Source organism: Dipodomys spectabilis, unplaced genomic scaffold (genome assembly GCF_019054845.1).
Source record: "Dipodomys spectabilis isolate Male_0828 unplaced genomic scaffold, ASM1905484v1 ptg000174l, whole genome shotgun sequence".
Taxonomy (NCBI): domain Eukaryota; kingdom Metazoa; phylum Chordata; class Mammalia; order Rodentia; family Heteromyidae; genus Dipodomys; species Dipodomys spectabilis.
In genome coordinates, this window is record NW_024870851.1 from 9,795,244 (window position 1) to 9,811,760 (window position 16,517).

A 16,517-nucleotide genomic window follows, 5' to 3' on the forward strand; every position below is an offset into this window, starting at 1 on the left:
TGCATTCTGATAAAGCTTTGCTACCACGGACCATGGCTTTACTAACTGATTTGCATTGCACCACTCACTGCAGATCTATTTCTGAAATAGATCTTTTATAAAGGAGTAAAGATGCTTATGAAAAAGCTTGCATATGACATGGGATTTGTATTAGCTTACAATTCTTTTCTCCTCTAAATTACTGCTCATGGAGACTAATTGAAAGAATGGATTGGGGCAAACAAGCTCATGATATATTATCTGAAAGGAAAAATAACATCTTTGTCTTGTACATAATTCTGACAGCAAATAGAACTTCATAAACAAAACTTTATGCTTAGATATGTAAACTTTTATTTTGAACTTTCAGAAAGCATTGTGTTCATAGAAAGCCAATTCTTTATTTCCTAAATCATTAGGCTATCCATAAAGCTTTAATATATGTAGCCAACCATGTGTTTGCACGGGGAATAGTGTGTGTGTGTGTGTGTGTGTGTGCGCGCGTGCATGTGCACGTGTGCGTATGTGTATGAAGACATGGTTCATGGTGCTTTTGTAGGCTGACAGGAGGTTCTCTCTCTTCAGGTTTAAAGACCATTGTGGGGGCCCTCATCCAGTCGGTGAAGAAGCTCTCCGACGTCATGATCCTCACTGTGTTCTGTCTGAGCGTGTTTGCTCTCATTGGGCTGCAGCTGTTCATGGGCAACCTGAGGAATAAATGTTTGCAATGGCCCCCGAGCGAGTCTGCTTTTGAAACCAACACCACTTCCTACTTTAATGGCACAATAGCACCAAATGGGACATTTATTAATATAACAATGAGCACATTTAATTGGAAGGATTACATTGCAGATGACAGTAAGAATTATTGCTATTATGTTAACCTTATTCTTGTTGAATGAGGTTTCAAATATAGATAGCTGAGACCGTGAGAATGATGGCACCTTTATAGCTATACACTGTTAGTGTACGACTGGGAAATAATTTACATAATTAAGCTGATGAATTCTTAATGTGAACAGAATTAATTTGGAAATGAAATCACATATTCTTTATATGAACAGGTCACTTTTATGTGCTGGATGGACAGAAAGACCCATTACTCTGTGGAAATGGCTCAGATGCAGGGTAAGAGACACAACTTTTTTTTTTTTTAAGATTCCAATTTTTTGCAAAAAAAATAGGTAGAAAAAATATATGTAGAAAAAATCCAGAAGACTGGCTTCTGGATAAATGATGTGATTCTGCCATCCGAGGAAGTGCCTTTTCTGAGTTATTGGTTTGTCATTGCAAGGACTCTCATTTATTGCTGGTGATTCTTAAAAAAAATAGTCTTCCAAGACAATAAACAAGACTACCAAGACTACCGCTAGACCTTTTGGTCAACTAATTTGAAAACATGACTACACAATAACTTGCTTGTGAATGTTTACAACAGCTATAAGTCAGAATCATTCTAAACTGGAAGCAAACAAAAATGTCTCTCAAAAGTCAATGAACAAATGAACTGTGGTATGTGCATAAAGTGAAAGAGTATTTACCGATAAAAAAGACTTTGATAAATCTGAAATGCATATTTCCATGTGAAAATAAATGCCAACCTGAGAAAGCTACCTACTATACCATTATAATTATATGACATTCTTGGAAACACAAAATGGTAGAAATGAATAAAAAATTAATCTTTTTAGTTTGGTAACAGGTTTCCTAAGTGAAACATGGAACAGAAGAAACTATTTTATACAGTTGTGTAAGAATGAATATGAACATTAAATATTTGTCCGAAGTTATGAAGCAAAGTAGGAAAATCAATGTATATAAATTGTAAAGTCTTTGTGAGGAAATGAATGTGACAAAACATTTAAATATATTTCAAACTTATGAAACTACATCACCAGAGGAAGTAGATTAATGTGTTACCTGTCAAGAAATTGTAGCACATGGCTGGAGTGCTAGCTACTCTGTATGCTGAGATCTAAGGATGGCAGTTTGAAGTCAGCACAGAGAGAAAAGTCTGAGAATTCTATTGTCAATTAACCAGCAAAAAGTGGTACTGCAGGCATAGATCAAGTGGTAAAGCATGAACCATGAGTGAAATAGTGGAATGAGAGCACGGGGCCTTGAATTCAATGCTTAGTACTGGAAGAAAAAATAATATCAATAATGTAATGTGTTAAATTTCACTTTTGAACTTAATGGAGTTTGTGAAACTAAAGGTAAAAGGAACAATACTGTAGGAGATAAAGTTGTTTCCCAATAGTAATATCAATTATCATGAAATATCTATGCATAGGTACTGCTATCGATTAATGAATGAATAAATGGGTAGTAGATAGTAGCCTGGTTTTTCACATTTATAATGGCAAGGTAAAAATAAGCAAATGGAAGAGTCTAGAATGATCCCTGTGGTGGTGGATTAGATTTACAGACATGACCTTAACTTTAAGCTTCGCTTATCTAAACAGATACAGAAATGTCTCTGTGTGTGTGTGTGTGTGTGTGTGTGTGTGTGTGTGTGTGTGTGTGTGTGTATGTGTATGTGTATTACAAATGCATTGATCTGTTTTGTAAGTAGAGAAGACACAGAAGTAATGTTACCTTGGTAGCAACAAACACCATCTGGCACCCAGATCTTGATTTCTTTCTTTTTTGTCTTGTCTATATCTTTTTCTTTTTTTTTAATATTTTTTTGTAAAGATACTGTACAGAGGGGTTACAGTTACATGAGTAAGGTAATGAGTACATTTCCTATAGAGCATTGTTACCTCCTCCTTTGTTTTTGAAGTCTCCAATAAAAGAAACCAGGGCCTATTGGATAAACAGCTGGAAAAATAAAAGCTGATTCTGAAGCATGTTGTGTGCTAGAAAATAAGAAGAGACTAAGAAACAACAAAACATTCAGCCTCAGGAGTATTTCATACTAACACAAATGACCAACTAAGAAAACTTCTAATGGCCAAACAAGGAAAATTTGAGCAAGAAATGAAAATATCATTGCATTATAATTCAAGGAGTAAAACAAACATGAACATATAATGATGTAAGCAAATGATTAAATAAACAAATAAATCAGGAATAATGAACAAGATTCCATGTAGAATTCCAAATAATTTTGTAATACCCTATAATTTTAGAGATTATAACTACCGATTCATTAAGTGTGACTGGCATATTCTGGCTATTTTCAAAAGGATACAATATGGAGAAGAAAAGTGCAAACTTACAACTGAGAAAGAACAAAAACTACTTTAAGTGAGGTGGAGAAAGTTATTAACAGTGAAAAAGTCACTGAGTGTGTTTCCTTGAGAATGATGTGCTGATAATTAGACCTACTTCTACATGCTTCCACCCAAAAATTATAATAATTGAGACAATATTGAGATAATATAATATTGAGATAAACATGAGATAATTCTTAACCTAAGGGCATTCTGCAAAATGCTCATCTAGTACTCAAAACCATTACTGTCATTAATAACAAGGAAAGGCTGAAAATGGAGCCAATCAGGAACCACCTAAGGAGACATGACAACTAAATCTGAAATACAAATAAAGTTTCATAAATTGGAATATGTCTATATTAGAATCTGGCCATTTGCATGAAGGGAGTCCATACAATTTTTCTACTTTTGTCATAAATTTAAAATGATCCTAAAATATAAATTTTACTGTGATAGTTCTATAAACCTGTTTAATAAAATATATCACTAAGTGGTTCCCTACCCTTTGACGGTTTTTTGGCTTTTATTTTTAATTATTGGTTCTTACCACTTTATAAATAATAGAATAATGATGGAAGTGTGTGGCTGCTACTTCTCTAAATCTGACTTCCTTCCACCTAACTTTTCTACTGATTCTTTTTCTAATACATTTCATGTGATGAATTTCCCCTATGACCTGAAGTGTAGAAATGAAGATCAAGTGAAGTTAATCATGGATAACCATTGCAATTCAGAGTTTTGACAATCACTGAGGTCAAATTGGTTGACATTAATCAATTTCTATGCTGCCCTCACCGTCATTTCTGTCTTTCACAGGCAATGTCCAGAAGGATACATCTGTGTCAAGGCTGGTCGAAACCCCAACTATGGCTACACAAGCTTTGACACATTTAGCTGGGCCTTCTTGTCTCTGTTTCGACTCATGACTCAAGACTACTGGGAAAATCTTTACCAGTTGGTATGGTCCAAATTAGAATGCTTAGGACTCATTTTGATGAACATGTAAAATGATATATTTGGGTACATGTTTTACAGTCTGGAATGAGGAAGAAGGTTTGGTTTAAAGCAAGAGTGCCTTGAATCCTAAATGGTCATTTAGTTAGTAGATACATATGTGTTTGTGTTTGTGTGGGCATATGTGTGCATGCATGGGGTGTATCCATATGGAGAGTTCCTCATGTGATTGGCATTTTGTAAGAAGATATTGAGAATGTAAAGAATGGTCATGACTTTGGGAAATTTATAATCTAGTTGTGGAGCTAAAAATGGCACATATAAACCCAATTAATAAATGAACTAAAGACTTAAAGAGAGACTTCTCCAAAGAAGAAATAAGAATGAACAATAGACATATAAAGAGATGTTTAATATCTCTGGCCATAAAAGAAATGCAAATCAAAACAAAACTGAGATTCCACCTTACCCCAGTTAAATGGCCATTATCAAGAAAACTGATAATAATACATGCTAGCAGGAATATGGTAAAAAAGGAACACTACTACACTGTTGATGGGAATGTAAACTTGCTCAACCACTCTGGAAGCAGTATGGAGGTTCCTCAAAAGACTAACATAGAGCTTCCCTATGACCTAGCAATCCCACTCCTGGCCATCAATCCAATTGACCACAAAATGGGCTACACTAAAGTCACAAGCACAACCATATTCATTGCAGCATTATTTACCATAGCCAAGTTATGGAATCAACCCAGATGCCCCTCAGTAGATGAAAGGATCAAGAAAATGTATAAATATACAATAGAACTCAATGCTTTCAACAGAAGGAATGACATTGCCCCATTCATAAGGAAATAGAAAGACTTGGAAAAAATTATATTAAGTGAAGCAAACCAGACCTAAATAAACATAGGCTGCATGATTTTCATAATCTGTAATCCTTTAAAATGTGTCTAGAAATATACATTTAGACATATGGATAGTAATACAATGGATAATAAGACAAATAATTACACCTGGACATGATTATTAAACAGCAGTCTAAACATTCACACAGGAAAAAGGAGGATATTCTTAGGAGGGAATCGCCAGGACTGAATAGTTCTGTGCATAAGATTCTATAAAATAATGCTTATTGAAATGAACTCCAGGAATGGAAACAAGAGGTTTTTTTTTATTGTACTGTTTGGGGTTCTTTTTTTTTATTTTATTTTCTTCGCTTTTCCCCTTTTGTCATTGTTTTTGATTTCTGTACCCTTTGTCTTGTATATAAGTTTATCTGATTTGGGGAAGGGAAAGGGAAGCATGTAGGACAATGTAGAACCAATTCAGCAGTGAACTCCACTAGACACTATGCTAAAAGTGCCCTATACAACTGGGGAGAGGAGGAGGAGAGTCAGGAGGGGAAAAGCTAGGAGAGGATGAGGGAGGGTGTGATACTGTTCACAAAAAACAATACTCATTATCTGACACATAACTGTTACCCCTCTGTTACATCACTTTTAACATAATTTAAAAAAATCTAATAAGTAAATAAATTTGTCAATAAATAAATAAAAATGTTAACCATCAAAAATTAATGCAAAGATTTTTAAAAATGAATTATAATATTAAGTTAAAGCTTCAGTTAATTAAGTCTAGAAGAGGGAGGAAGGGAAGAAATATGCCATTTCTAAATGATATGGATGAAGACTGTGATAATATGGAATCCCATTTAAAGAAGTTAAAGACCTAGTGTTCTCACTTGCCATACTGCTCTGTACTGTAAACTCCAATAAAGTTATTTAGTGGGGCTTAGTATATGCTCATTTAGAATGTATTTATATGAAATGACAGTACAATCAAATTTCTGATAATCTGAGTAGTGTGTGTGTGTGTGTGTGTGTGTGTGTGTGTGTGTGTGTGTGTGTACTTGTTCATTTTACCTTACCACAAAAAGAAATAAATCAAAGTAAGTTGATCAAAATAAGTTGGATAGCAGACAGCATTCTTGATGAAAATTTTACTTGGGGGACACTATCTGAAAATACCAATAAAATTATCCCCTTCTTCTCTAGACATTACGTGCTGCTGGAAAAACATATATGATATTTTTTGTCCTGGTGATATTCTTGGGCTCTTTCTATTTGGTAAATTTGATTCTGGCTGTAGTGGCCATGGCCTATGAGGAACAGAACCAGGCCACCTTGGAAGAAGCAGAACAGAAAGAAGCAGAGTTTCAGCAGATGCTTGAACAGCTTAAAAAGCAGCAAGAAGAAGCACAGGTACTGAGCTAGAATAAGAAAAACTTTGTCATTATTTTAGTATCTAATAGGACTGTTGTTGTGCCCTAACATTCCAATTAAGCCAATTCAATTGAATTTTTATTTAGTACATAGACATTTTCATTAGTAAAGAGAAACTATTTCAAACTTTAAGTTGTTTGTGACATCAGAGTCAAAGCAACTTCACTATTCTGTATGTAGGATACTGTATTATGCTCTATTATGTCATGCCGTACTATGAAGAAATTGTACATTATACTCACAAAACAAATTGTACTATAATGAAATTAGCTAGCTCATAGAGAATGCAGTAGGAATAAGGTTTACTATGTTATTGTCTCACAGAAATTAACTTTTGGTTGAATTTGTAAAATACAGTGTATTAGCTGAATTTACGAAAGAAATATAACTGACATTTAAAACTATTGTTTTCTCTCATCTAGTTACACATTTGAAATTTTATTGTGAAATAAACTGAAAACAAGAAAACTTCAGTATGCATACCTACATTTAAGCATTCTGTTTTCTGAAAGTGGTTATCTACAACTTATGTGAAAATGTTGCAAAATCGACTGAGACTAAAGACAGTTGTAGATTTTGTGTGTGTGCCTAGAAGCCAGCCACTTCTGGGGCTTGAACTCAGAGCCTGGGTGCTGTCTCCGAAGTTCTGGCTCAAAGCTACCTCTCTACCACTTGAGCCACAACTCCGCTTCTGGCTTTTTTGTTGTTGTTGGTTAATTGGAAATAAGAGTCTCATGGACTTGCCTGCAAAGGCTAGCTTTGAACAATGATCTCAGATCTCAGCCTCTTGAATAGCTAGGATTATAGGTGTGAGTCAACGGCACTGGGCCCAATTGTTTTTACCACTATTCAACATTATGTTATGTAAGCAAATGAGGCCTTCACCTCATGAGAAGAGGAGCATAGATTTGCATTAGAAGTGGAGTGGGCAGAACCACACATTTTAAGATGGAGGTTGTGGGGAAACATAGTAAGAATCTGAAATCGTTCTGTAAAATTATTTGGAGATAATAAAATAAACAAACAAACAAATACATAAATAAGTAAAATCTGGTTTGTGTTAGCTTCAGTTGCAATTCCTCTAGATAATTGCTAACTTTTGGTAAAGTCAGTCATTTTAACTTAGGCTTTTCTAGCAAGTACCTTATTGATGTTTAATTTGCTGAATAGTTTTTCATGATCTTAGTATATATATACATATATTATTTCTTTTGTGAAGTAATTGGTCACATCTTCAAATTTTTGCCTTTTATTTCCTTTAAGGCTGTTTTTTTTTTTATTACTTGAGCTTGGTATGTTCTTTACACTTATGTATTCCAAGTACAATACATAAATATGTTTTTGCAAATATTATATGGCAGCTTGGGACTGATTTTTTTCATTTACCTAATTATATTTTAAGGGCTAAAAATGTTAACTTTGATTAACATCTTTAAGGAGAGTTCATTTATTTTAATTTAATTTTCACTTTTAATGCCTTTGATTCTTCATCTAAAAAGGTTTTGTCAACACCACAAATATTTTTCTATAGATTGTTCTAATGCTATAGAGTTTTAAGTAAATAATTAAAGTTAATGTTTACATAAAATATGAGTTACATATTCTTTTTAATTTTTGCATGCAAATATGTCATTTCAATATCATTAATTGAATGAAATAACTATTCTCCACTAAACTGAGTTTGAACTATGTCAAAAATCACTTGTTCATTGTCCCTAGGCAAGTTTTCTTTTAAAAAATAAATCTTTTTTCCATCTACTTGATAGATTTGTTTCTATTATGTGCCAATACTGCAGTCTCTTAACTACTGTGGTTTTATAGTAAGCCTGGATAACAAATATCATTAGCTCTTCAACTTTGGCTTGTTTTTTTTTTTTTTTTTTGTCAGTTGTGGGGCTTGAAATCTGGCCTGAGCACTGTCCCTCAGCTCGTCAGCTCAAGGCTAGCACTCTACCATCTGAGCCACAGCACCACTTCAGATTTTCTATTGGTTTATTGGAAACAAGAGTCTCACGGATTTTCTTATCTGAGCTGGCTTTTTACTGTGATCCTCAGATCTCAGCCTCCTGAGTAGCTAGGATTACCGGCATGAGCCACCAGTACCCAGCAGCTTTGGCTTTTTTTACAACCATTTTTATTATTCCAGATCCTTTATAGCTCCAAATGAATTTTAAAATAAGACTACCAATTTCAGTTTGTATAGTTTTTATTGCCTTATTTTCAACCTTACCAGCTTTTCTTTTGTATGATTGAAATCATTTGTTAATCCTACCCAGTGCATTTTTCACCTCAGTCACTGTAGGTTTCATGCGTAAAGATTGTATCTGCATCTTCTTTGTACATCTTTAATTTATATTTTTTACATACACAATGCAATTATGAAACTGATTCCCACATCTGTTTCAGTTATTACTGCATTTGATTATTTTTATCTTTATTATGAGTTATATATTATTCTCTTCTCATTTTCAAAAATCTTCAATTAAATATTAAAACTGTCCATTGTACTTTTTGAGTGTAGGATATTGTTGTGTTCCTATAAAAATTCTTGATCTTTGCTATGGAGCATAGTTCCAACAATTATAAACAGATCTTTTTGCATGTTGAATCATTTGAAGATTTGATTCTGGCACTGTGTAGGAGAAAGGAGGATTTCTCTCTAATCCTCAGCATTAATAAGTATTATTCTCAGAGATGAAGGAAGCTCAGAAGTAATCCGGAGTTTGTATCTCTGTGCGACCCTTTCCTCTATTCATATTCATAGAAGTGTCTTATGAACTGCAGCCATGTATCTCACATGAACAGAGTCTACAGAGATATTCCACTGCATTGTGGTCTGAAATCCCAAGGCTATTTTCTTTTTTTGTTTTTTAATTAGTAAGTTTTCTTGGTGAAAATACTGTACAGAGGGGTTACAATCACATGAGCAAGGTAATGAGTATGTTTCTTATCAAGCATTGTTGCTTCCCCCTTAGTTTCCCCTTACCATCCCTGCCCTCCCAACATCCTGCACTCCCCTCCCCCTACACAAGCTTTGCAACCCAAGGCCATTTTCTAAAACACTAAAAGAACTTGCTTTCTTCATTTCCCATTTCCCAGTGTCTTTGAACATCTTGATCAATTGTTCAATATCTCCAGTCATTGATTTTATGTATTTTGTCTGTTTTATCAGAGAGAGAGAATAAACCTAGTCCCTGCTACTCTACCTTGATTAGAAGTCCAAGTAATGTTTTATACATATTGACTTTTATTAATTTTTTCAGATGAACAAACACAGATAATTTGAATTAGTCTTTGAATGACAATATGTAATTGATTTTTTTTTAAATTAAAATTTTCTTTATTGTAAAGATGCTGTACCGAGGGCTTACAGTTACACAAGTGAGGTAATGATACATTTCTTGTTGAGCATTGTTACCCCCTCCTTTGTTGTTCTCCCACTATTTTATAGGCTCAAAATTTGTTTTCAGCTGTTCCCAATCTTGAAGAGTGACAACATATAGTATATCATCCTCTTTTGAAAAACAGTATTTAACAATGAGTTGCTTGGCTTTCTACCAAAAACTCAGCATTTTCTGGATATGGAGGCCTTGCTATTTTTGTCCTGCCTCTGTGTTTAGAGTACTCATATAATCACACTCCAGTGATTTTAGAAGGAAAACTACAAACAAATTTGAAACCCTTGACCATCTGATAAAGTAGCCCATATAGTTGCTGGAAGGCTGTGCAATACTTAATTATTTATGGGTTTTATTTCATGTGCTATAAATAAAACACATTTGTAAGACAAGAAAATAAGATAGCTATTCAGAGGGTAAGGACTTTCCATTTCAACATTTTAAGTAAATGGTATAAGACTGCATGAAATTTTATTTTATGGTGTTTTATTATTCTATTATCATATAAACAAAGGTATACATTTCGGGCTGGGAAGGTGGCTCAGTGGTAGAGTGCTTGCCTTACATGCATGAGGCCCTGGGTTCGATTCCTCAGCACCACATAAGCAAAAAGAAAGCCAGAAGTGGTGCTGTGGCTCAAGTGGTAGAGTGCTAGCCTTGAGCTGAAGAGCTGAGGGACAGTGCCCAAACCCAGAGTTCAGGCCCCATGACCAACAAAAAAAAAAAAGGTATACATTTTAAAATGTTACACAAATAACATAACAAAATCGTGTGTTCATTCTGAAATTCAGTAACTGTAGGGTAAATTATGGTATCAAGTAAAAGAGACACATCTTTGAGTTTAGAAACAAAAAAGCCCTGTGCCTGATGGAACTATAAATAAGCTAATTACATCATGATTATGTTAATTCTTTTATTAATCATCTATTGGATTGTAATATCTAAATCTTCATGATTTGGCTAACCTTTACTTCTACAACATTTAAGTTGCCCTCATGAAAAGTTTCAATACTTAAATCCTTGTCCTGAGAGACTGAGTTCCCCTGTGAGATTACCTATCCTACAGTGTTGCCAACATGCCATTTACCACCTCTGACTCCAGAACTTACTATCTAGCAAATAAATTTATAGAGCTTAGCATTACTTCTACTTTTAGTTGATATTTGTCGATGGTTCTCCAGCGTTAGTCATTGCGTATACATGAAGAAGAAGCTACAGCTCAGTGGATTCAAACATCAAAGCTTCAAAACTTGGGGAAAGACTATCCTTACAAGAGACATAAATGTAGTGTTTTGAACAAGATCATTAGCATTTATTTTATGACTTTGTATGTGTGTGTGTGTGTGTGTGCTCATCCTGGAGCTTGTACTCAGGGCCAAGGTGCTATCCCTGAGCTTTTTTTTTTTTAGTTAGCACTCTTCCACCTGAGTTATAGCTCCACTTCCACAGGCAATAACCATTGGCACTCAGCTTTTGTGACTTTTAAATGTTCAAAATTTCACAGGTTAGTGTATTCCATTTCAGTATATAGAAGTTCAATAGGGAAATTATTGGGAATAAGATATAGGGCAAATTTAGAAATAATGACATTTGAGAGATTTATTATAATGAGGGATGGAATCAAAACAAGTGTGGTTACGGTCTTTGGACTTTGAATGGGATTTTACTGGCTTTTATCTATTTAATAAGTAGCGGATAGACAGGGGATTACATTTTTAGAAGAAACAGGTAAAGCAAGTTTTAGCTTATGAATCATGGAGAAATGTTTTTTTCTGTATAAATATTAGTGCTAATCTGTTACTTTTTACAAGAGTATTTCAGCAAGTTGATTGTGAGAGAATCTTTGCTATACTAAGTAAACAGGACATTCACAGTGTCATAGAGCTGGGTAAACAGGTACACAGACATGAGAGGTGACAGGAAACATCTGCCTTTGAGGGACTCGGCAAATCTCTGGAAGTGGAACAAGTGACAGATTTGTGTTGATGAGTGACAAAGAAAATATGTTGTGCCAGAGGTTACCTTTGCTGTCTTAAAAAATCTGTTTTTGGTTTTTGAGTTATTTGAACTGTTACTGAGAATAGGTAGGGAAATCATGTCATTCGCAAAACAAATTCCCAAAGTGATTTAAATGAGCATGACTATCAGATGATGGTCAGGGAATAGTATCACCCCTTCTTTTGTTTCTAGGACAAGCAAATCAGTAAGTGTTGTATGTTTGGGTCTGTACAATGAGAAAAGAAGAAATAAGGTCTTTACTTAGATTTTTTAAAGATCCAGAATATTTTTTTTCTTCCTAAAGAAAATGGTTTGTGTATGTACAAATATGTTTCTTATAATTATATATTGTATATTTCTTGTTATAAATGTATATGTTTATATAGTTTCAATGTCTGAAGTACAATATAACTAACCTGCTGTTAATAAGTGCTTCATTTATGTACTTTATCACACTATGTAGTCATTATAAAGGATCTTAATGATCCCCTAGCAAATCATCTGGGATGATATTAGAGTGATCATTACAAACAAGAACTCAAAAGTAGGGGCTGGGAAGGTGGCTCAATGGTAGAGCGCTAGCCTTGAGCTGAAGAGCTGAAGGACAGCGCCTAAGCCCAGAGTTCAAGCCCCACGACCAGACCCCCCTCCCCCCCCCCAAAAAAAGAGCTCAAAAGAACCTCCAACTCAGGATGTCTGACTACAGGGAATTTTAAAGAATATCAAAATTCTGAATTAGTGTTTCATTAAATGTTGGGCATTTTCTTATATCATTTTCAGTCTAAGTTTCAGTGTGGATATAGTGTTTAATATAAGCAAATAAGTATCTTTGCTACAGATTATGTGTTGTAGTGTCCACCACAAGAATTCTGTACTGAGTACTGCAATTCTACATTCTTGGAGATTATGCTGATCCTAAAGAATCTGCAGCATATTGTCTTGACATTTCCATCTTAGTTGAGATGAGACTGAAAAACAAAAAATACTTTAGAAGGGTTTTCTTTTTCTCAGGAAGAAACAAAGCACAATGTGATATGAAAGCACAAAAGTATGTTGATGTAAAAGTGCATTTTACCCTCGTTCCTTCCTAAAATATGATAGTATTATGTGGAGCATATGACACTTTGTTCTTTCTTAGGCAGGACAAGAAGTCAAGGCTAAGGTGTTTTGTTCTCCCTGCCACCTTACTCTTGTGTCTGAGACAAATGATAGATGCCTTTTTAATTTTTGTTCCCGAAACATTGACTTCGGTGTGGTGGCATATCAGAGACAGTACACATAGTCACTAAGGGAATTCTTTTCTGGGTTATGGTTTATGAGGAAGACAGGCAACATGGCAGACAAATTAGAGTTGCTGATATTTGATAATGTCTGTAAAAAATGTGGACATTTCCACAATTTGTCATTTCCACTTCTGGGATGATGTTTATAACCAGAGACGTTCCTAATGAGAACCCAGCTTTGATTTGCATCATATTGTTGCTCATTATTTTCTCCAATCATGTTTAAATCATTTCCAGTCTAAAATTACTGATACTCACATAGACGAAAATTTAAAAAAAATACCTTTACCATGCTTTTCCCCAGAACTGGCTGTGTTTTATCAGTGGAGAAACTCAAAATGCTTAAGAGTACTTAGTGTTGAAACAGGGATAAAAAATGTTAGAAGACACTCTCATGATCCCTTAAAAAATCTTTCACTAGTCATTACTAGTTTTACACTAGTAATTTACAATAATGAATAATTCATAAACATTTAAAAATTTTAAACGTATTGTGTAATAAATTCTCTAGAATTAAAGTAACCCCATATAAAGTCCAATAAGTAATTAAATAAAATAACAAGAAAAAATAGCCAATACATTCCCACTACTTTTTTGTTGTTTTTTTATTTTTGTTTTTATTGAAACAAATCTCACTATTGTAGATCACAATGGTCTAGAATATATGGCCTTCCTATCTTGTGTTTAGAGGTGTGTACATTGTGTTTAGAGGTGTGTCCAACATTTCATGTGTTTTTATTCCACATAAGAAACAAACAGCACATAAAAGTACTCAGTACCACTCAGTTGCTGACAATTGTAAATGAGAGGAACAATCCTTGGGTTGAATTGTAGTACTATTAAAGGAGCAACTACCACTGAGGAAATATGTGTTTTTAGTGCACAGAAGATAATTTACAGACAGCAAATGTCCTCTGAACTGAAGCTAATCTCAACAGAATTATTTTTCCTTAAGCTGATCTGGAATATGTACAAGACACGAATGTTTCTGCCTCAATGTAGAGACATTGGCATTGCTTTATGATATTTAAAATGGAAAGGTCATTATTAAAAAAAACTCATCTGGTAAAGAAAAACAAAGAGACCAGAGGGTATGATTTTCATATGCAGCTAATATTCTTTGATGGCGGCATTTATGGGCAGTGAGTAGTTTCCAGGCTTGTAGTATAAGCTGTGCTTGGCTTCATTTTTACCACAGGCTGTGGCAGCAGCATCAGCTGCATCAAGAGACTTCAGTGGGATAGGTGGATTAGGAGAACTCCTGGAGAGTTCTTCAGAAGCCTCAAAATTAAGTTCCAAAAGTGCTAAGGAGTGGAGAAACCGGAGGAAGAAAAGAAGGCAGCGGGAGCATTTTGAAGGAAACAGAGAGGGAGACAGGTTCCCCAAGTCCGAATCAGAAGACAGTGTCAAAAGAAGAAGTTTCCTTTTCTCCATGGATGGAAACCGGCTGACTGGTGACAAGAAGTTCTGCTCTCCTCACCAGGTACTAATGGCCACAGAGTTCCCTGCTTTTGTCTTTCCCTTGCTAGTGCTCCTAAGTGATGTATATTTCATGTTGGCATATTTCTTTGTAGAATTTGTTTTGACTGACAAGTGGTTAACGATATGGTCATTTAAAATTTTCCCTAATGGCTTAAGTCTTAAACCATCAATAACTTGGAAAGTAATTATCTTCAAACATTTCATACTTCTGAGACCATTTAAATATATATATATAGGCACAACCAGCTTAGCAGACTTTTCAATACGATAGTTTTGGAAGCTTTTGTTTACCTTATTCATTTGGAAGTCACTCGGAAGATAAACCTAACTTCTTTGTGTTCCTGTCTTAATCATATGAAGTTTTTGCTGTAACATAGAAGTACTACACACTAAGGAATTATGCCAACAGGAGCTCCTGGAATTGTAACATAGGTGTGAATTTTGGAGAGAAATATCTCTGGGTTTGCTTATATATTTTGATAGGAAAATTGTGCTGTGGTGAGTCTACATTGTCGTGGCCTGTGGGGTATGTGTAATATCTTAGAATGAATTTAGGATCTAAATATTCTTAAAGACACAGCATTGGAAGAGTCAATTTTTGCTCTAATTTAAAACTGAACATCCTATTTTTCAGCATATTTTCAAGTCAAAGAGGTAAAAAAGTTTTAATTCTATTGCTAATACATTTATATAATGTAAAGAGTAATTAGACCTGTGACAAATAGCACTAAGGCTTTGAATATTCTATTTGACTCCATTAGAATTGCCTGTGCTATAAATTAAAAATGCTTCTAATTATATTAATCTGATCTAAAACGTTACCCTTAGGTTAATGCTTTGAAAAGCACTCTATATGATTAAGTTAAAGCAACTTAAAGTGCAAATTTATAAATCAAGCAAGGCATATGGCATCTTAAAAAAACCTTAATAAAAAGTAAGAATGATAATCACAAAAAGTTTAGTAGACTATTTATGTCTTAACTGGCAAAAAAACCCAAATAGACTAGATATCAGTGTATGCTCATTTCACAGTTTAGACTGAAGATGGAAATAGCAATGTTAAATAGAAAGACAGACTGAACATTAATAAGCTAAAACTTGCATTCCCTTTTTAGGACAACATAGACATAGTAACACAAAGAACTGCAAGATAAAAATTACTTTCTTGCTTTTAGTATAAGTATCAGAATATCCAACTTCTATTACCTTGAATAGTAAAAATGTAAAATTTGCTATGTAATCAATGTATCAACTAAACATATGTGGTGTTAATTTGAAGCTCTCTGGAGAACTCGGTTTCTTAGACCACATTTCCTTATTAAAAGTCCTCTTAATAGCTTGGCATTTTAGCATAAAACATTTTGGCAATTCAGTAGAATGATTGCTGCAATGATAATTTGTTTATGTATCCACTCCAAACTAGTTCTGTGATCTTAAGTGCATTTGTACTTTGAAATTCTCTGTAAAATGAGGTAATAATGCCTATTATAAAGAGTTACGGAGAATTAAACATTATATAGAAATTCTATGTGACAAAGAAATGTTACAGTTGATGAATGCCAAATGAAGTAAACCCCAATTTTGAGTGTTCTCAATTACTCACCAAGATAATATATGCATATATATGCATAGCGGCCATGTTTGTAGGAATGTATTTACCATCTTCCTTATTGGGTAAAAACTTATAATAACATGTTTATTAATCACATTTTGCATGGCAGGAATTGATGCCAAATATATCTCTGAACAAAGAGATTCAATTCACTGACCTTATGAAGCCTTATTCTAAAGAATGAAGAACAATAACAATAAATAAAGCAAATAAGTGTGCATTTTGTTGGAACTTAGGAAAAAAGTGCTATACTAGCAATTCATATTTGGATTTTGATTGAACTTGATTACATTTAGAGGTGAG

The 16,517-nt window shown here is 34.2% G+C and overlaps 1 protein-coding gene across 15 annotated transcripts in view; it reads left to right on the top strand.

Moving 5' to 3' along the window:
* Window positions 1–16,517, top strand: part of LOC122120053 (sodium channel protein type 3 subunit alpha) — an 84,482-nt gene that overhangs the window by 15,648 nt on the left and 52,317 nt on the right. For 12 of the 15 annotated variants that reach the window (XM_042694068.1, XM_042694066.1, XM_042694078.1 and 9 more), the window contains exons 6-10: window positions 565–837; window positions 1,044–1,107; window positions 4,017–4,158; window positions 6,214–6,420; window positions 14,319–14,603. In XM_042694068.1, the coding sequence (XP_042550002.1) occupies window positions 565–837; window positions 1,044–1,107; window positions 4,017–4,158; window positions 6,214–6,420; window positions 14,319–14,603 (971 nt within the window). Of the gene's footprint in view, window positions 1–564; window positions 838–1,043; window positions 1,108–4,016; window positions 4,159–6,213; window positions 6,421–7,704; window positions 7,708–14,318; window positions 14,604–16,517 lie in introns of all 15 variants that reach the window. The other 3 variants (XM_042694079.1, XM_042694070.1, XM_042694071.1) reach the window with 1 other exon arrangement.